Source organism: Tauraco erythrolophus, chromosome 2 (assembly GCF_009769465.1).
Source record: "Tauraco erythrolophus isolate bTauEry1 chromosome 2, bTauEry1.pri, whole genome shotgun sequence".
NCBI classification, from domain to species: Eukaryota; Metazoa; Chordata; class Aves; order Musophagiformes; family Musophagidae; genus Tauraco; species Tauraco erythrolophus.
Window position 1 is genome coordinate 5400684 of NC_141466.1, and position 20685 is coordinate 5421368.

The 20685-nt window shown below is 44.7% G+C and overlaps 1 protein-coding gene and 1 non-coding gene across 5 annotated transcripts in view; one reads left to right on the forward strand and one right to left on the reverse strand.

Moving 5' to 3' along the window:
* Nucleotides 1–17072, reverse strand: part of ARFGEF3 (ARFGEF family member 3) — a 98248-nt gene extending 81176 nt beyond the window's left edge. For all 4 annotated transcript variants that reach the window (XM_086632043.1, XM_086632042.1, XM_086632041.1 and 1 more), the window contains exons 1-2: nucleotides 16988–17072; nucleotides 15744–15792 (exon numbers count right to left, since the gene is read on the reverse strand). In XM_086632043.1, coding sequence (XP_086488169.1) covers nucleotides 15744–15792; nucleotides 16988–17072 — 134 coding nt within the window. The remainder of the gene's footprint in view (nucleotides 1–15743; nucleotides 15793–16987) is intronic.
* Nucleotides 16037–16138, forward strand: LOC147529141 (U6 spliceosomal RNA). Its single transcript, XR_015222043.1, has one exon. It is a non-coding gene; the product is annotated as a U6 spliceosomal RNA (small nuclear RNA).
* Nucleotides 17073–20685: the final 3613 nt, after the last annotated feature.

A 20685-nucleotide genomic window follows, 5' to 3' on the forward strand; every position in this document is an offset into this window, starting at 1 on the left:
CATGGCTTCACTAAGGGCAAATCCTGCCTGACTAATTTGGTGGCCTTCTATGATGAGGTTACAGCATTGATGGATAGGGGAAGAGCAACTGACATCATCTACCTGGACTCATCCAAAGCATTTGATACTGTCCCACACCACATCCTTGTCTCTAAACTGGAAAGACATGGTTTTGATGGATGGACCACTCGGTGGATAAGGAATTGGCTGGATGGTCGCACTCAAAGAGTTGTGGTCAACGGTTCAATGTCCACGTGGAGGCCAGTGACGAGTGGTGTTCCTCAGGGGTCAGTACTGGGACCAGTGCTATTTAACATCTTTGTTGGAGACATGGACAGTGGGATCGAGTGCACCCTCAGCAATTGTGCAGATGACACCAAGTTGTGTGGTGTTGTGGACACACTGGAGGGAAGGGATGCCATCCAGAGGGACCTTGACAGGCTGGAGAGGTGAGCCTGTGAGAACCTCATGAAGCTGAACAAGGCCAAGTGCAAGGTCCTGCACGTGGGTTGGGGCAATCCCAAGCACAAGTACAGGCTGGGCAGAGAATGGATTGAGAGCAGCCCTGAGGAAAAGGACTTGGGAGAGCTGGTGGATAAGAAGCTCAACACGAGCCGGCAATGTGCGCTGGCAGCCCAGAAAGCCAACCGTGTCCTGGGCTGCATCAAGAGGAGCGTGGCCAGCAGGTCGAGGGAGGGGATTCTGCCCCTCAGCTCTGCTCTCATGAGACCCCACCTGGAATACTGTGTTCAGCTCTGGAGTCCCCAACACGAGAAGGACATGGAGCTGCTGGAGCAGGTCCAGAGGAGGGTCACGAAGATGATCCGAGGGCTGGAGCACCTCTGCTATGAAGACAGGCTGAGAGAGTTGGGGCTGTTCAGCCTGGAAAAGAGAAGGCTCCGGGGTGATCTTATTGCAGCCTTCCAGTACCTAAAGGGGGCCTACAGGAAAGCTGGAGAGGGACTTTTTACAAGGGTGTGTAGTGATAGGACAAAGGGCAATGGCTTTAAACTGAAAGAGGGCAGATTTAGGTTAGATATAACGAAGAAATTTTTTACATTGAGGGTGGTGAGGTACTGGAACAGATTGCCCAGAGAAGTTGTGTCTGCCCCATCCCTGGAAGTGTTGAAGGCCAGGTTGGATGAGGCTTTGGGCAACCTGGTGTAGTGGAGGGTGTCCCTGCCCATGGCAGGGGGGGGTTAGAACTGGATGATCTTTGGGGTCCCTTCCAGCCCTAACCATTCTATGATTCTATAATTAGATCTTTAGCATTTCCATGCTACAGCTATAAAACACCTCCAGAGATACCTCACGATGTTTGATTAGCTTGAGCATCTTCCACACTTCAGTTTGACCTGCCATCTACATGCATCATCTGCAAGTATGAGAACACAGAAAGACATGGCAGATAACCCTCATATAGAATGGGAGAGGAGGATGTAAATTACCAGTCAGCCCCTACTAAAGCCTACCATTTAAGAACTGGGTTCAATAACACTGCACAAGAGAACGCAGACCAGAGTTTGGTGTCAGAGTGCAATGAAGAAAGGGATTGAGGTTTCCTCTTATATCTGACAGCCCTTTTAAAATTCCACCCTGTTTTGAGTGGTCCCACGCCATGGGATCTCATTGCTTACTTCACTCGCTGCAGTTCTACACTGTTAAGTGACAATTCGTTCAGGTTTTACAGTGCTACACATGTAAGCCACTTTGTGTATGTGAAGTTCTCAGAATAAGCTGGTGCACATCAATATACTTCAAAACACATTTAAGAATGTTTTTCATTTACATTACTACACACTGGAACTCTGAAGTTTCCATATGGATGCATTCAGGTGTGGACATATATACACATACAGTCTCAGGCACAAATACCAACTTAACCCTGAATGAGATGACTCAAATACAACAAAGAGAGGGCATGAAAAGAAGGAAGAACCTTTGACTTGGAGGAACAGAAGCTACCAGAAGTTTCACGATAAGGTATCCTGAGTATTGACAGATGAAACAAAGCAATGAAAACAGAAGCTAGAGAGAAGAAAGAAGCTGAGAGGGTGTAAAGAAGGAACAGTAGTGAAGAAAAAGGATGTGCTCAGATAAGTGGTGTACTATGCCGAAATCCACACTAATTACGTTGTTTGCATTTTGCATTTGTCCACCCAGCAGTGCTCTCAAAAGACTGCTCAGTTTAAAAACCAAACCAAACCAAACACTCCCCTCTCCTCCATTTAAAAAAAAGAGAAAGCTAAAAAAAGAAGGTGAGAAAGAAAAAAAAAAAAAAAAAAAAAAGAGAGGCACCAATAACAGATCCTGGCTGTAGTGTTCTTTCTCTGACAGCAGAAGAGATCACTCAGGGAGACAGGGATCACTCTTTACCTGCTGCTGTTGTCTAAGGTCACCTATGCAAAGGATATGGTGAGAGTCACTGCAGAACAAGGGTCTGGAAGAATGATTTTACAGCATGGAATGTAATTGCAGAGACATGAAACAGCTTTCCTAATCATGGTGTTTCTATTAAAATCTGGTATAACACAGAAAAACACACAGGTTGAGAGAGTTGGGGTTGTTCAGCCTGGAGAAGAGAAGGTTCTGGGGAGACCTTATAGCAGTCTTCCAGTATCTAAATGGGACCTACAAGAAAACTGGAGAGGGATTTTTTTATGAGGGTGTGTAGTGATAGGACAAGGGGCAATGGCTTTAAACTGAAAGAGGGCAGATTTAGATTAGATGGAAGGAAGAAATTTTTTACAGTAACGATGGTGAAACACTGGAACAGGTTGCCCAGAGATGTTGTGGATGCCCTGTCCCTGGAAGTGTTCAAGGCCAGGTTGGATGAGGCTTTGGGCAACCTGGTGTAGTGGAGGGTGTCCCTGCCCATGGCAGGGGGTTGGAACTAGATGATATTTGAGGTCCCTTCCAATCCTAACCATTCTATGACTATGAAATACTGAACAAATGAGTATAACATGATGGCAGCCCCCTCCCTTTAAAACAAAGAATGCCAAACACTCTCCTGTCCTGACCAAGCAGACCAATTAAAAAAAAAAAAAAATATATATATATTCTGAAGTAGAAACCAGTAGCCATTTGCACTAACAGGCACTCCATCAGAGAAAACAAGTGATTGGTAAGTGTGGACCTTGTTAAGTGCAAAACAGAGTAAGCAGAGAATGCCAAGGGCAAAGACTCAGTCCTGTTCCTACTGAGGCTACCTGGAGTTTTGTCACTAGACCTCCACAGTATCTGAACCGAATCCCAAGTGTCCTGCCCAGGATCAAGCAAAAAGGTCAGAGACAGAACCCAGTGTGTAATCCAAGACCAGTACCTCCAGGAGCACAGGTTGTCCTTCTTGAGCTACCCCACTCCACGACTGTCAGCTTGGTAAACTGCAGAATGAGTCATGGGAACGTAAATAGCCTTTAATTCAGCACGCTGGGTTACAACGACCTTTCTAGTCATCCAAGTTTGCCATGGCTCATCAACCTACCTCCTTCCCTGCAGGTCTGTCACAGGGATGCTATGACAGCCCAGTCAAAACAGACTGCCAAAAAGGTCAGAGCAAAACAGATTGCTATTGTAAGTAAGAGATCATAAAAATCTTTCCGTCCTCATCGTAGTGGAAAAAGCCTTTAGTGAGTAGAGAATAATGGCTCATTAATTCACTCTCATGAAAATTTTAATGAAGATAGGAAATGGCCCAATCTTAACTCCTTCTTGTTAGTGCCTGGAACACAGTCTCATGGCTCTTCACCTCCACAATACGGCCTTAGGGAAGGGGGCACCATAAATGAAGTATTTGTCACCACTGTACGAGTTATTTCCCTTCATGCAAATAGTGATAACCATATTAATTTTCAGAAATGGGATTAAAAATAAAGAGAGATTAAAAATAAGATATCTTTCTGCATTATCTTCCCCTTAAAAACTACACAGAAGAATTGCAGAAGCAAATTCAGAACCTCAGGGCCTTATCAGCAAATCATTTGCATTCCATAGCATAATTCACAACCCAGTCAAAGAACAGATAAGAATTTTATTCATGGTTTTTGCCATTTTCTGATGTTTGTTAGGCAGGATAACAGTCATAGCCCAAGTCTGAACATTTTTAGTCAGAGTAACACTGACAGTTCAGAGGAGCTTCTCAGTCTTGGCTGCTTAAAATGAACAAAGTATTATAGCGTGTAACACCATTAGCCTCACTTATTCAAGCAGAAAAGTTGGCCCACCACGAGAAATAAACAGTAAAGATGAATTCTCAAAATTCTGGAGGTACTCAAAGCTGTTACCCTTAAATAAACCAAATAGAAGCAATTACTGTCCCTACACAAAAGGGGATGATTTAATTTGTGTAAAACAAATTCCAATAGCGTATGTATGAACACAAGGACATATAAAAGTAGAAACATCCGTAACTCTTATTCTCCTGTGCCAGCTTAGAGAACGTTGACAAAAGACTCCACCAACAACTTTATAGAATCATAGAATGATAGAATGGTTCGGGTTGGAAGGGACCTCAAAGATCATCTAGTTCCAATCCCCCTGCCATGGGCAGGGAAATCATATGGTTCATAATCGACGTACTTCAAACCTGGAGCAGGCACAGGAAAAAAACACACTCATTTTCAAGCAACAGCTCTTCAAGAGGAAAGGAAATTTTCAGTTCTTGCTCAAATTCTAGAGACATTGCTAATTTATCTACAGCAGATATATGACTGTCCCACTTACGAAGAGTGTTACAGTCAAGCTCAGACAGAAGTTTAGAGCTTGCAGTGTACAAATGTAGGGCAAATTCTCCTGCTTCCACAATGCAGGACGTTGGACCAGATGACTACAACAGACCCCTCCAGCACTAAAATTTGTATCTCTATGCAAATATAAGTTTATTGATAGTTCTTAGAGCCCTCTTAGAGGAATAGGATAAAAGACAAAAGCTGAAGCCTTCCAGTTAGAACCCTCCTTTTCAAGAAAAAACTCAACAATAAATTATCTTTATGATGCTGTACCACTACAAAATGATCATGCACTGTTACACAACTTCGGTGTTACAGCACTACACCAGAACGGAGAAGCAGTCAGTGTTGCAGTTTACAGGTCCTGAAAACAAAATTAACAGTTGAGAGACTGCTGTTGTACTATGTGGACATAAATTGTGACATGCTTCAGTAGGGCTAGGGTTTTACTCCAGTTGCTCACAAGCATAGAGACACTTGTGTGCATGTTTCCCATATCAAGAGATTTGCCTCTCACATAACCAGGTGAGTTCCACCTTTACAAATAACTTTATAGTTTCTGGATGAAAGCCAGGCCAGGTTGGACATGGCTCCGAGCAAGCTGATCTAGTTGAAGATGTCCCTGCTCACTGCAGCAGGATTGGACTAGATGACCTTTAAAGGTCCCTTCCAGCCCAAGCTATTCTATGATTCTGTGATTTTCATTTTTCTTCCTCACCACTTGCAGTTTTTTTAAAAAAACATCTCCTCCTTTTTCGCCCCACACAGTGCAAAACTCTTCATTTTTATCCAGGCACAATAGAAAGGCTTCTTTTCACATGACTTGAGGTTTAACTCTCCTTTTCTTTCCATACCTGATTCTCTCTCAACTCAGCTGCTGACATCAGCTCTCTCTTGGAGCTCCCCCTGGGTCTCCCCTCCAGCTCAGCATTTCCTTTTTCCATCCTCTTTGCTTCATGTATTCCCCACTTCCCTTGACTCCTTTTGCTTTTCAAACCAAGACACAGAGTAATCACTTCACACAACACTGAAACAATCCTGTCTCTGGAGGGACGCATATGAGTTGCTTATCAGAGGACACAATAACATAGGGAAAAGGAAATGAGGAATAATGCCTAAACGTAACTTCACACAGTTTGTTAGCTAGAACTTTAGCAATTTTTCAACCTGCAATGTTGAATGAGATTGCGATTTATTACTGCTTGATATTAAAAAAGTGACACAGTGGCATTTCTAACTTTTGTTATTTACATACTTTCCAAGAGAACTGGACTTGCCATAACAGCAGAAGTATCGCCCTACTCATGGGAAAGACAAACACCAACAATTTAATCTTCCATCCAGCCTACTGCAGCCGAGACCAGAGAATTCATACAATCCTAATTAAATAGCTCAGCACAGGCACTCAGCTGGAGGTCATTTGCTTCTTTGCTATACTTGCTAATAACATCTTGTTTTTCCAACACAGACACAAAGTTCCTAGATAGGAGCCTGGTACTGTTGTCAAGATGAAACTGAAACAGAACAAAACAAAACCCGTAAGCACAAGATGTGCCTTTGCTCCAGAGGAGAGGAAGAGAGGAAAGATTCTACACAATATTAAAGTGGATGAGACCAAAATAATAATCAGGGTGCTTCCAGTCTCCAAAGCTGTAGTGCAATCTCTCTGTGATATGTTAGCATCATTCTCCCTAGAACATCCACCCCAGTATATTTTTGCCTCTTGTGCACAAGGTATGGCAGTCAGTTACTAACTCTGCTCTTAAGGAATTTGATTACACATGAAAACCTCACGAAGTCTTCATTATAAAGCAATCTTTATCCTTTAGGTGATTTTATTGACTAAGCAATCTTTATCCTTTAGGTGATTTTATTGACCACCATTTGAAGCACAGCACGAAGATGAGGTGAGCAGCAGAGTATCCATCCTTAGCGTACATCTCCTGGCCTGAGGTAGAGTACACGCTGAACTTGGCTCAACCTACAATTCTCAGAGTTTATCAAGCTGTTCCATGAAACCTCTCTTCCCTATATTTGGTAAGTCTGAAAAGGAAGCTGAGGATTTTTCCAGTGAAAACATTTTTTGTTTCAAAATTTCAGTACAATGAAAACAACAAATACAGCATCTTATGAGAATTAAAATTCCATCAGGAGAAGTTTTACAACACTGGGATGGGGTAGGATTGGGGGAACAGAAAAGAGACACAGAGGTACTACAGCACAGACATCTTGCAAACGACCTTATTTTCTCCATTACAGCTGAATGGCCTAGAGTTAGTCACAAAGCAGTTTGATGAAGAAATGGGAGGATGAAGTATGTTTCTGGTCATTACTAGTTACATTTTGAAGGTTAATGCTGCAATCTGCAATTCCATTCAACTTTCACAGCAGTGCAATGCTAAATCTTGACAGACCTAAGGGATGGTTGTTAAAAATATCCCCACAATTGCAATGTGTTATGTAATTTTACACTCACTGCACCCTGGCATATTCAATTTCTTAAGCAAACAAACATTCAAGGAAGCCAAAGGTAGTGCATTTCCTGCAGCTTTGTTACTTTCCATGGAATGTAAATAAAAGAACTGTGAGAAAAGACTTTCATTATTCCCAGTCACCCTTTCATTTTCCAAACAAAGAAAAGTCATGACTTGCACAGCATCACACAAAGACCACAGCAGAGTCAAGCTTCATTCAGTAGGAAAACAGTCCTCTTGGCTCCAGTGCCACTTTTTTTCTTCCATCCCCCAGTTCCCCCACCCAACCATATTTCATTCCCTAAGGCAATTATCAACAGCCTCCCAATGTTCTCACTTTCTTCTCCTTCGCAAGCACTCAAAGTGATCAGATGTTTAAAACAAACACACACACTGATATCCCATCAACATCTTTAGACCCTTAGGGCAATATTTCAGTTGCGCTTGTTGTTAGAGATTAGACAAACACCCAAAACTATAGCTGCTCTCATCTTTTATTGGTGCTATCCCTGCACAGAATAAATTACATATATACCACAGTAACCGTATGTTGGGGGTTGACCCCAACAGGCAGCATCTCAGCCCCACCCAGGTGCTCTGCACACCCATCCTACCACATTAGCCCAGTCAAAACCAGTACTTCGTGGGCTTTCGTCACAAACATAGAACGGATTTTCAGAGGAATCCATAAAAGGAACAAAGACTCAAAGTAGTGGTGAATATTATGGTTCACTACCACACAGAACATCAGGAAGGGCAGAAAGTTAGCTTCAGAAACAGCAAGTACTGCTCTTCTTTAAAAAAAAAAAACACAAAACCTAAAAAAAAAAACCAAAACGAATCCACAAATGAGTAACACAACATAATCTTTCAGAAACCATGCACCTTTTCCCACGACAATGCCAACCTTCTTTGATATCTTTAAGAGTCATAACCCCAGCTGACAGGTTTTCGGGGACTCCTAGACCCAGAGGCCTTCCAACACTTTTGGAATCTTGTTGTGACAGGAGGAGTTCAGACATGCATGATGCAGACTGACCATATACAGCCCTTTCCTCTCCAACACTGCTGTCTTTTGGGGTCCCAGAACAGATGCAAAGTTCTGCTGAGATAAAAATACCTGCCCATCAGACAAGAAATGGGGCCAGTTACACATCCCAGATTAAACATGCAGACTGATCCAAATACTGTACCAGACAGTGCCACACTGCCTTTCTAAACGCACATCTCTCCCCCTCACCCACTCCTCAACATTAGAACTAAGAATGCAACATTTAAAATCACGACCAAAGCACACACACCATTCAAAACCCAAATGGGCTACATAAATGCTCCCAAAACTTTGGATCCAGCCTGTAAACTGCCAAAACAGGAGATGCAGCTCAGCAGTCCACGCTGCCACTAGAATTTCTTCTTGGCCAGGTGCCCGTCAGGTAACTCATGATCCACTTGCTGAATGCCAGACAGCAGCTGTGTAATGGTTGAGCAGCATGAGTCACATATCCAGCAGTCAGGTTCAGGAGGAAAGCACAGGAGTACTTAATGCCAGGTGGCTGTGGCAGCAAAAGCCAGAAGCAGCATTTGAAAAATAAAAAAGATTAAAATAGAGAGAAGTATGCGAAAAACACCACCCAAAAAACCTCAGAGACAGTCATGCCTCCCTCCCTGCTCCTTTCTTCTGGTCAGGGGATCCGATATATATAGATAGACAGACAGATAGATAGATAAATAGATACCTATCTATATATATCAGCTTCTCTATTCACTTTCTCTCAGTAGAAAGAAATAAACAGAAATGATGAATAAAATTAAGTAGATGGAAGAAGAATGAAATTATAAAATCACAAATATTTCTTCACAATGGAGAAGTCAAAATGCATCCCAAGCCTCAATATTATTTAAGTGGATGAATGACCTGCAAAGCTAAGTGGACTGGAAGTCTCCATGGCATTGCCCACACCATACTTACTGCTTTTATTATTTGTTGAGCACAGGCAAGCTGAAATGTGTGAGTATGCTGGTTTATTTAAGAGTTTCTAAATTGTGTCTGCTTCTCAAGAAGTATGTCAAATGCAAAGCTAGAGATGCAAAAATAAATGGCAGAGTAAAACTACCAATTTCATCCCCAAATTCCCGTGATTATAGAAAAAAAATGCCAGGAGGATAGATATTTTAGGCTTCCGCTAAGTTTAAGGCTTACTTCTGCTCCTGACTGTTCTTCATTGCACTGGGTTTCCAAAGTGCACAAATTGCCCTCAAAAACGAGCACCAAGATGAACAGCACTGGGACACAAACAGGAGAAACAGAACTGGACATAAGCTGGTTATTGCAGAGGACCCTGCTCACCAGCGACTTCATCTTTCCAGCTCTAATCCTCAGAAATACTGGCTATTTTTGAAAGGCTAACGTGAAATACCAGAGGGATACAAGGTTTTGTAGTAACAAACGTAAGAACTGCTACCAGCACAAACAGGACTTGGAAACTCCTAGCACCTCTGGAAGCCAAGACCTGTATTTCTCTGACTAGGCACCCAGAATTAGTGCCTTGAAGGCCTGAGCCTGTACCTCTGTTTGATTTCTTTTACTTTCTGCAACGTGTAGGTACAGAGATGTGCAGTGTACAGACATGCTGAAGAGATAAGTAAGCATTTGGAAAGCGTTTCTTGTTTTTCTTTGAAGAAGGGATGTAAATTACATCAGTTACTATGTCTGAACGTTTCACTCATCAACATGTCTCAGAGTCATTACTTTAAAGTCCACAGGGGAAACTTTAAGCTGCAATGAACAGCAATTTATACTATCAAGAGCCTTCCCTGTGCATCTTCTACAGTCAGCCACATTTCTCTGAGAGCAGAGACAACAGCCACAGAAGCTCCAAACAACAGCTCAAACTGAAGTCTGCAGTGATGCTTCTGCTACACTGACAAAAGGGCAAAACCCGTATTTTGCCATTGCTCTGGTCAGAACAAAAGTAGTGACAAGACAGCAGAAAGACCTGGAAATTACAGGAAATATCTCAGAACTATGAGAAAGTCTCTTTACGATAAAAAAAAAAAAAAAATCCTAACAAAGAATGGCAGGGATGTAATAAAAAATTCTGTACATAAGATTCCAGGTTCCAGTAAGGACAGAAACATCAAAACACAACAGCTAAACTACCCACCACGCCACAGACTCCTCCAAAAGTCCCAACCAACCTGATCTTTACAGCACCAAGTCCATGCTGGTAGAAAGTCACTAAGGTTTATATAGCCTATAAGGCGTGACTTAATTGCATAAAGCATTTCAAGAAGCTCCAGTATAACCAATTTTTTTTAAAGCACTGTGTGACTGGCAAGTGCTGTCTAGCCTCTTATTTTATCCTCTGGTATGTACATCATCCTCATGAGTATTAAACTGCTCTGATCCAACATTCTCTTTCAAAGCTCATTGTCTTGTGTCTATTCAGTTACCTTCTATGCATCGTATTTCAGCCTCTAAAATCACAACGGAGAAACTGGCTAGGAATTAGCCAAGAAGAGAGATTTGCTTAGTGTAGGTGGTTGGCCTTAGGGCAGAATTTGTCATCTTGAAAATACTGAAGTGAACGCAGCCCAACTTAGTAGCAAACAATTGTTCGCTGGCAGACATTTAAGCTCTCTCAAGCTATTTTCCATGTGATCAATTCACCAATTAAAACACCAGCACATCAATTCCTTTTATCTAGTTCATTATTTATAAGTCGTCCATCCAGCATCCTCAAGCACTTAGTATGTATCAAACCTTCACAAGACCTGTTCAGAGGCAAACATCATACTAGGCAGGCAACAATGGACTAGTTAGCAATGGGTTATGTGACTCTCCCTTCTCAAGAACTCACAGGATGCCCAATGCAAAGCCTTGAACTGACTTAAGGTCATTTCCATCCCGGTCCACTTTAATCCTCTTTACTATTTCATATCCTTGCTCAATAGTCTGGTCACAAGTTAAAGTACTAAAAAAAGCACACACATACTCCTATCTCAAGGCAGAGCTGACAGGACTCTGTGGGGAAGTCTGTATTTGTTGGAGATTTGTATTTCTTTAGGAAGCGAGACATTTAAATAATACCCCTCACTAGAATGAATACGCAAGGCCATTAACTGGGATTTGGATTCATAAATCCAATTAACATCAAAGGAAGCTGAACAGCAAAATAGTCTTGTTTAATGCCCTGAAGATATACCCAACAGATCTCTATCAAACTATTTAATGAATGACATTCCTGGCTCAATGTCCAGTCACTGCACTCCCTTGGGGCAAAAGTATCCCAGGTGCTCCTAAAAGTAGCAGGCACATACTCAGTAACATAAGCCCAACACAAGAGAGGAAGCTATGGATAGGTCAGGAGCAAGCCAGAACATAGAAGTAAGCTAGCCCAACAGTATGGTGGAGATAAGTATGTAGCTGATACAATGCATGTAAAACCCTCTGAACTCAACTAGTCATAGTCTGAGGAAACACAGAGATAACTCGTCCTCCTCATTCCCACACCAGGATCACTGTCATAAAAAAAAAACATTATGAAGAACCTCTACTCATCTAGAACTGTGGTTTCAAACCAGCAAACGGCCGTTTAATTTTTACAGGGGAAAAAAAGGGAGTATGCAGTTTACACCTTCTCGTTTTCATGAGCAGGCTTCATTCTCCAGTTCCAGAAGGAAAAGAAGGACTTCAGGCATGACCACCCTGTTAAACAGCAGTAACATCAGCACAACTTGCCAGCAGAAGCCAGATGCTGCTTTGCGAAGAAACAGAAACAATATTGACTGAGGTACTTACTAGATTTATTATTTCTGAAACCAAGTCAGTATCTATCTCAACTGGACATGGCAGATCATGAACCTCTGTCCCCCATTCTCATGCAGTACAGATACACCCTAGATCATTAACTTCCCCAAATACACTGTAGAGAAGTGCTGATATACTCCCCTTGTATTCAGCATATTCTAAGAACACATCAAACCTTCCTACTAAACAAGCTGGAACATTTTCCTTACCATGTATTACTCTAAATACTCATTCAGCTGCTGCTCTTGGAAAAGATCTCACAAATACAAATATTTTTCTCCTGAACTATTTGGCACATTGCCTCTAACACTGTCGGTATGTTACCACTATGGATCTCAGACCTGATTTGTGAACTAGGGTCACTTGGTGGAAAGATGATACATATCCTCACTCTTCTAACTCTAGTATCACAGAATATTCCAGACCATATCCTCAGGCTCTGCTACTACACCCAAAAATATCACAGCAGAAAGGGTGAATGGCAGATTCGAAGTGGATACACAGCCAGGGGCTGATCTGTGTTACAGCAGATGATGCAATCTGCACCTGATCAAGATGAAAGCAGGAAAGGCACATGGTCAAGATCATCCATCCTGCACCCATCTTGACTGTTTTTCTGGTCATTGCCATTGCTCTATTTTCAAAGCTATTTTTTTACAGTGTCAGGAACCAAGCCACCACAGTGCTGTTCTTTAACAAACACCAAGCAAAGATGAACTTTTATCTAATTTGCACATCGTGCAGGTGAACTCCAGCCCAAGATGTGGCCCAGTGCACTGATCTGGAGTCTGGCAGTAGGTTTTTAGCAGAGAATGAAGAGTAAGCTCAGAGTACTGGTGACAGCAACATCTCCTGCACTGTCTGAGGTTGTGCAGCAGAACCATACCAATGACCCTACAACCAAAGCTTTTATTCAAATTCTCTAGTGCACTCTTAATTTTGTAAAACATCCAGTAACACTGAGTGCATTGTTACTGACAAGTCTAATGTTAAGAGCTTACTTCATCATAGCTACACCTGTGAAGGCATTAGCTTTATTTAAAAAGATTAGGATTTACAGCAGAAAAAAAACCACAACTAAACAAATACAACATTAGGAATATTGGAGGAAGAAGAGAAAAAGGTAGGCATACAGCCTGGAGAAGAGAAGGCTCCAGGGTGATCTTATAGCAGCTTTCCAGTACCTAAAGGGGGCCTACAGGAAAGCTGGAGAGGGACTTTTTACAAGGGTGTGTAGTGATAGGACAAGGGGCAACGGATTTAAACTGAAAGAGGGCAGATTTAGGTTAGATATAAGAAAGAAATTCTTTACATTGAGGGTGGTGAGGTACTGGAACAGGTTGCCCAGAGAAGTTGTGGATGCCCCATCCCTGGAAGTGTTCAAGGCCAGGTTGGATGAGGCTTTGGGCAACCTGGTGTAATGAAGGTTTTCCCTGCCCATGGCAGGGGGGTTGGAACTAGATGATCTTTGAGGTCCCTTCCAACCCTAACCATTCTATGATTCTATATCTGTACAGAGGCAGTAGGAAAGTGAAAAAGGAAGAAATGTGCTAACAGCTAACTAATTCATAGGGAATGAGAATAGTACTTCAAAATAGAGAGACCATACACTACATTAAAGATGAAGGGTGATAAATGGGAAGATAAAGAGACAAGTTTTCTCCAACCACAGTGCCAAGTAAACATAATCTAATTCTAATGGAGCTACTGGGAACTACTCATTCAGCTGTTCTCAGCTGTGTAACCCATGTTGGAAATGCATGTGTCCGGCACCGGTCATGTCAGACCTGTGATACATCCATTCCCCACTGACTGGAGGCCTCTGATGGACTGCAGCTGATGAGATTTTAGAGCAGAAAAAGAACTGCTTTTATTCCTGCCCTATATGATGACTGCTCTGAAATAACTACCTCTTAAGTCCCTAATTTTCCTTGAACAAAGCTGCACCAACCATATCTGAAAGGAGCAGTGAGGACCAATGAAGTGATAAAAATACTCCCAGGAGAGTAATAGTGTGGTAGAAAAGCATCACCTCAGCCAGCAGCTAATAGCGGATATCTAGGAGGACTACAGGACAGGCCAAATTTATAGCAACACTCCTACATACTCTTTTATAAACTCAATCATCTCTGACTAAAGTACTTCTCAATAAGGGGTACCTTTGCATCTGATAGATTTCAATCAACTTCTGGAGAATGGACTGAGAGCAGCCCTGAGGAAAAGGACTTGGGAGTGCTGGTGGATGAGAAGCTCAGCATGAGCCAGCAATGTGCGCTGGCAGCCCAGAAAGCCAACCGTATCCTGGGCTGCATCAAAAGAAGTGTGGCCAGCAGGTCGAGGGAGGCGATTCTGCCCCTCTGCTCTGCTCTCATGAGACCCCACCTGGAATACTGTGTTCAGCTCTGGAGTCCTCAACACAAGAAGGACATGGAGCTGCTGGAGCGGGTCCAGAGGAGGCCACGAAGATGATTCGAGGGCTGGAGCACCTCTGCTATGGAGACAGGATGAGAGAGTTGGGGCTGTTCAGCCTGCAGAAGAGAAGGCTCCAGGGTGATCTTATTGCAGCCTTCCAGTACCTAAAGGGGGCTACAGGAAAGCTGGAGAGGGACTTTTTCCAAGGGCATGTAGTGATAGGACAAGGGGCAATGGATTTAAACTGAAAGAGGGCAGATTTAGATTAGATATAAGGAAGAAATTTTTCACTCTGAGGGTGGTGAGGCACCGGAACAGGTTGCCCAGAGAAGTTGTGTCTGCCCCATCCCTGGAAGTGTTCAAGGCCAGGTTGGATGAGGCTTTGGGCAACCTGGTGTAGTGGAGGGTTTCCCTGCCCATGTATGGCAGGGAGGTTGGAACTAGATGATCTTTGAGGTCCCTTCCAACCCAAACCATTCTATGATTCTATGATTCTTCCATGGATTTGTTGAGGTGTTTTTTGAACCCATGCAAACTTTGAGCACCCATTACATTCTCTAATAAGGCAAGCCTAAGCATTTCACATCTTAACAGTAAGCTGTGTGAAAAAGTGTCTTCCTGTTTTGAACGTGCACTTGCTAGTTTCTTTTGATGCTTCCCAATGGTTCTGTTCAGAAGGAACAGTGAATAATTTTGCCTATTTATTTTCTCCACAGCAATCAGAATTTCCAATACAAGATCTTAAATAGCTCTACAAGTGAGGGTAGTGCCACATCCCCCATTTCACAGGTGTCCAATGCAGGCAGGAGGAAGGAAGAAGGTTTACTCAAGATAATCTAGCCGGCTAAAGGAAGCAGCAGGCACAGAACTGTATTATTTTAGTTCCTACCCGGTGTCCTAGCTATATGATGACAAAGCCTTTCAGCTTCTAGAATATTTATTATCAGCAAACAAAAACTGATCTAGATTTTAAAGAAAACAAACACACTGAGAAGACTGAGAAGCATCATCACTTATACTGAAGGCTGTAATTTAGAAGAAAAACACTTCAGACCACAAGACATCCCTCCTTTCTAACAAAGTGTCACCATTACGCATACTCATGCCCATTTTAACACGTTTCCTTACATTTCATTCATGGCTAGAGACCAAGGGCTCATCAGCAAATTATCTGCTACTACCAGCCTAGATATGTATATCTACAAACTAAAGAAATCACATAGATTCAGCACCGTCTACCTCACTTTTAATTCAGATTTTTAGTTTAATTTTACAAATACTCACAGTTCCACAGGATTCAACATTAAATGTTCTTACCTTAGCTGATATGGAGGTATCTTGATAGCATCAGGAGAATCCAGGGTTTCTGTATAACCAAAGGAAACAATAGGGCTTTTAAAAGAAACTTTTCAGTTCAACCATAGTAATACACCTAGCTAACAATCTCTGAGCCAATGATCCTAAAGTTTATGACTACTCCAGCTGACAGAACAACAATCACTGCTGCTCCAAGGCTCCAAAGATTTGCATGAACCTATCAGGATACTGGGTGCCCAAGGAGAAGGCACCAAGTACCATCTGTTCCTCAGCCAGCTCCCTTTCACATATCAGCACTTCGGCAGCACATCCACTAAAACTGGAACAGTACAGAGGATATCAGCATGGCTGCTGTGCACGGATGACACACAATTAATGAAGCAACTCATGGAATCACAGAATGGTTTGGGTTGGAAGGGACCTCAAAGATCATCGAGTTCCAACCCCCCTGCCATGGACAGGGACACCCTCCACTACACCAGGTTGCCCAAAGCCTCATCCATCAAGCTGAAAGGCCAGTAATAAGACAGCAACAGGTATGAACTACCCTAGATTGCTGTTAACTATGTACGGATGAAAAATAAAATTTAAAGCAATTTTAAGTTATGCTGATGTAAGTTAAGGGTCTTCCTGACTACCTGGTAGTTAGCTTCAAGTCACAATCTCTGAAAGCAAGTGGATGCTGAAACGAACCTAAGCTCATATTCCCTTAAAAGAAGGACTCTTTTTATTGAGCAGCATTTCCATTATACAGCAAGGATAAAAGAGCTCACGGAATCCAGGCAAAAAAAAAAAAAAACCCACAGCTTTTAAGATAGATGCCCGAACGTAAGCCAGCAATGAAGATTGTACTGGAGGGTTTTTTTACGATGATTTAGGGAGGAGGGGGGCAGCTTTCAGAGAAAAGACACACACACCAACATACACAGAAACTGAGAGCTACTGACAGCCGTTAGATCCACGAAGCAGACCCAGGAGGCGGCGGGGGCCGCGGATGCTCCCCGGGACCGCCACCCTGTGTCACGGCCCCTTCCCGCAGCGCGGAGCTCCCTCCAGAGGCTCCCCGGTCCCTGCCCACCCGCCGGGGGCTCGGCGGCCAGCGCCGGACAAGTTTGCGGAGGTGCCGCCGCCCCCGCCGGTACCGAACCTCCCCGCCGGAGGCTCCTGCCCCGCACCGCCACCCTGTTCCGCCCCCGCCGCGACGGGGGCAGCGCGGCGCCTCCGCCCGCACCCCCGCCCCTCACCGATGGCCCCGGTGCAGCTTTCCTTGATGGCCCTGTGCTTGCTTCCCGACGCCTCCTTCTGCAGCTTTCGCAGAATTTCTTCCATCTTGCCTCCCCCGGGATCCTCGCGTAGCCGCGGGGGCAGAGGAGCAGGCGGCGAGGAGGAGGAGGAGGAAGAGGAGGATGAGGAGGAGGGCGGTGCGGGCGGCAGAACGGTGCCGGAGCTGCCCCCGCCGCAGCCGTGCCTACGCGGGGACGGTGCGCGGCACCCTGCTGCCGCCCCGCCGCGGATGAATCACGCCGAGCTCCATGGCGAGGGACACGTCAGTTGTTGCCGCTGCGGAGTCCCTCCTCCTCCTCCTCCTCCTCCTCCTCTCCCACCCCGGGCAGCCCCGGTGGCGCAGCCGGGCTAGGGCCGGGCCTGGCCCCGCCCGCCGCGGGCACAGCCCGGCGGCTGCAGCTTCCCCCCGGTCCAGGCGCGCACGGATTCCGTTCTGGGCGCCGGCGGCCGTGGAAAGCCCGCGGAGCAGCGGACGGCGCCGCTGGACTCACCCCCCGTGGCGGCAGCCGCCCCAGGGGAGGAAGGCGGCGCGGGCGGGCTGCGGCCCGGCCGGTTGCCATGGCGATGGCGGCCTGGCCGGCAGGCGCGGGGTGCTGGCAGCCCCTGCCTGCCCTCAGAGAGCGGGAGGGCGGGTCGGTGTCTGCCCGCGGTTTGGGCTTAGCGGCTCCGGTCGGGCGGCGTGCCCGTGCCCGTGCCCGGGGGGCGCTTTCTGGGCGTTGCGGGGCTGAGGCGGGGGCCGGGATCCGGGCCCGTCCAGCCGCCCCGCCGCTGAGCGCCGCCCGGGCCTGCAGCGCTGAGCTCCTGCTCGCCAGCCCGGCGCTCCTCTCCCCGCAGGGCAGCCCCGCTCCCCCTCCGCCTGCGGGGCGGGACGGGACGGGAGGAGCCGGGCCGGCACACCGGCACCTGCGCGGGGACCGGTCATCCTCGGAAATCCGTGAGATCAGGGCCAGGTTGGATGAGGCTTTGGGCAGCCTGGTGTAATGGAGAGTGTCCCTGCCCATGGCAGGGGGGTTGGAACTCGATGATCTCTGAGGTCACTTCCAACCCAAACCATTCCGTGGTTCTGTGATTCTATGATCAAACACATGGCAGCGCGCCTTGCGGGATCTGCGCCTTTCTTACCAGCGGGCATGTGCTGAAGGTCGCGAGTCGTGTCCCACCAAGGAGCCAGCCCCGGGGAGGGAGAACAGCCACTCTGCTGGCTCAGACCTTCCTCCTCACGTCCCAGATGCTTTCTGCCACCAAAACCACTACCGTCTTCAGTTTATTATTTCCCTGCCTTATCTCTAGGGTATGCTGCTTGCTGCTGCATCAGTTAATCAACTGTTTTAATGCTGTTGTCTTGTTGCAGAATATCTCTTAAAACATACAAGAGGAAAACCAGGCCAGGAAAAGAAAAAGACAACAGATAAGAGAGGCAGTCCAGGTAGCAGCTGGCAGTATTAGCGGTTATGTCTCCGACTGGAATTGGAAGAGTACCAACTGCGAATTACCAGACAGAATATTGGCACCTGGTGAATAAGCCGTAGCATTTCCCATAGGATGTTGGGCTTTCAAAGGCTGTCTCTTATCCAAATACTTACAAGGTCTGATCCTGCTTGTGTTTGGAAGTATAATGAATGCATAATCCGTAGTTGCATTTTGAGGCCGGTGTGTGAAACTCATGTCTGAAGAAAAGGATTTTGAAAGATGCCAGAAAGGTCTGGAGATGGATAAGCAATGCTTTGAGCTACAATATTAAGGATTAAAAAAAAAAAAAAAGCTCTAACAGAAAGGCCATTAAGCTTCAGATTCCGGGCATAAACCAATGTCTAAGAAACTTGAAGTAGTTTCCCAAAGTTTCTTATCCCCGACTGTGCTCTACCACCTTCCTTGGAATGAAAAACCAGTAATAGCTAGTGGCCACGGTTGAACCCTGATACTGTCAGTCAAGGCTTAAATTCAAGTGATGATGATTTTTTTCCCCTCCTATGTGCTTCCTCTTTATTCTGTGATGTGCTCAGTGTAAATGAGCGTGGAGGTCAGTTTCTGTCTTTTCAAGTCTGTGATTATTTTTTTTTTCCTGAGAGAAAAAAAACAAAAAGGATTGTGGTGGTGTTTGAGGTATTTTCAATGTAGAAATGATGCACCAGATATCATTTGGACCTGTGAAACAGTAAAAGATAAATATGTATCTATTAATAGCAAATAATTAATCGCTTATTTTCAGGAAGCCACTGATGAAACTGAATTAATTTTGAATTTTGGATTATTTTCTAGCTATATGCATCATCAATTCACTAGTTAATTTCTCTGTGGTCTCTACAGGATGCCCTTTGCAGCTGAAATCCTCACCAGAGCTGCAGTGTTTTCGTAAATGCTGATGTCACTGAATCAAGATTTGCATTTATTTGTGTTTCATTCACTGTCCAATGTCTTCAAGCAAAATGGCTTCTGTGCTGCTAACACTTTTTCCCAATAGTTATGTCGGCAGAGTGAGGGAAACAAAGGTCATGTTCAGGCTCTCTAGAGCATCCTAAGGTCTGCCTGTAAGATTGTGCAGGTGGAAAAACAAGTAAGCCATGATGAATCTTCCCAAGCAAATGTATGTGAGAGTACCATGAGTCAGCTTGCTGATAGTTTTCCTGTGAGGCCCTCCATCTCCAAATGAACAGAAGTTCATCCATCCCTGTCTCTGTTGTCTATCATAAGCACATAAATACAGAGTAACTATGTCTTTCTGGAAGTCTGTCACTGGACTTGCCTTGCACAAGGAGGAGGACACGTTTAATCATGCTTTTTGGGCTCCCCTTTGAGGCAAGTGGCCTAAAATGTCACAAGATCTGGAAGTTTAGGTACAGAGTAGGGATGATGGAGGAAAAACCTCCTATCTCCTGCCATGAAGAGACAACTAAGCTTCTGTGATCACTCTTACAGTACTTAAGTCCTCATTGTCGCGTCCTGGCTGTTGAAAGCCAGCAGCCTTCTACAGTGGTAGGGGCTACCTAGGACTCAGCTCAGATGATCCCCTGCACAGCTCCAGCCTTGTCCGACTGGAAGTCAGAAAGATCCTATGCAGATCTGGTATCTGCAGGATGCAGTGGTCACATATCACTAAGGTGCAGGGGCAGGTAATGCAGCATGCTTTTGGGACCCTCACCTGGTAGTGCTACTGATCTTTTGCAACACGTGAATGCAGATTATATCCCAGGATATTTCCATGGAGCAGCATATGCTTGCCTTCAGAGACCACCATGCTACTATGGCTCTGCTCCTTCCAGTAGCCAAGGAAGGCAACGTGGTGCTAGTTTAACTCTTTTCCCATAGCACATAGCCATACTGCCAATGCACACACCTGCTCTGTTAGTGTAGTCTTTGAGATCCTAAAAAAGAACCAAACATGCAGTGGAAAAGCCTGAGACAAAGGCATGTTAGACTGTGAGATAGTCACATATATTTGCAATTAGTTATCACTCATTTATTACCTGTGCTTCGACCATTTTAACAATATGGTTGGTCAGGATCTCATTGTACACTGCAAAAACTGGACAGTGTGGACCGAAGAGATGGGCTGTGTCCCTGAGAACTTCCAGTTTAACTACGAAATACTAAGAAATATCCTCTAATGACAGAAAAAACACCTGGTTCCGTGGTTCAAAAATGGTGCTTAGCCATCAAA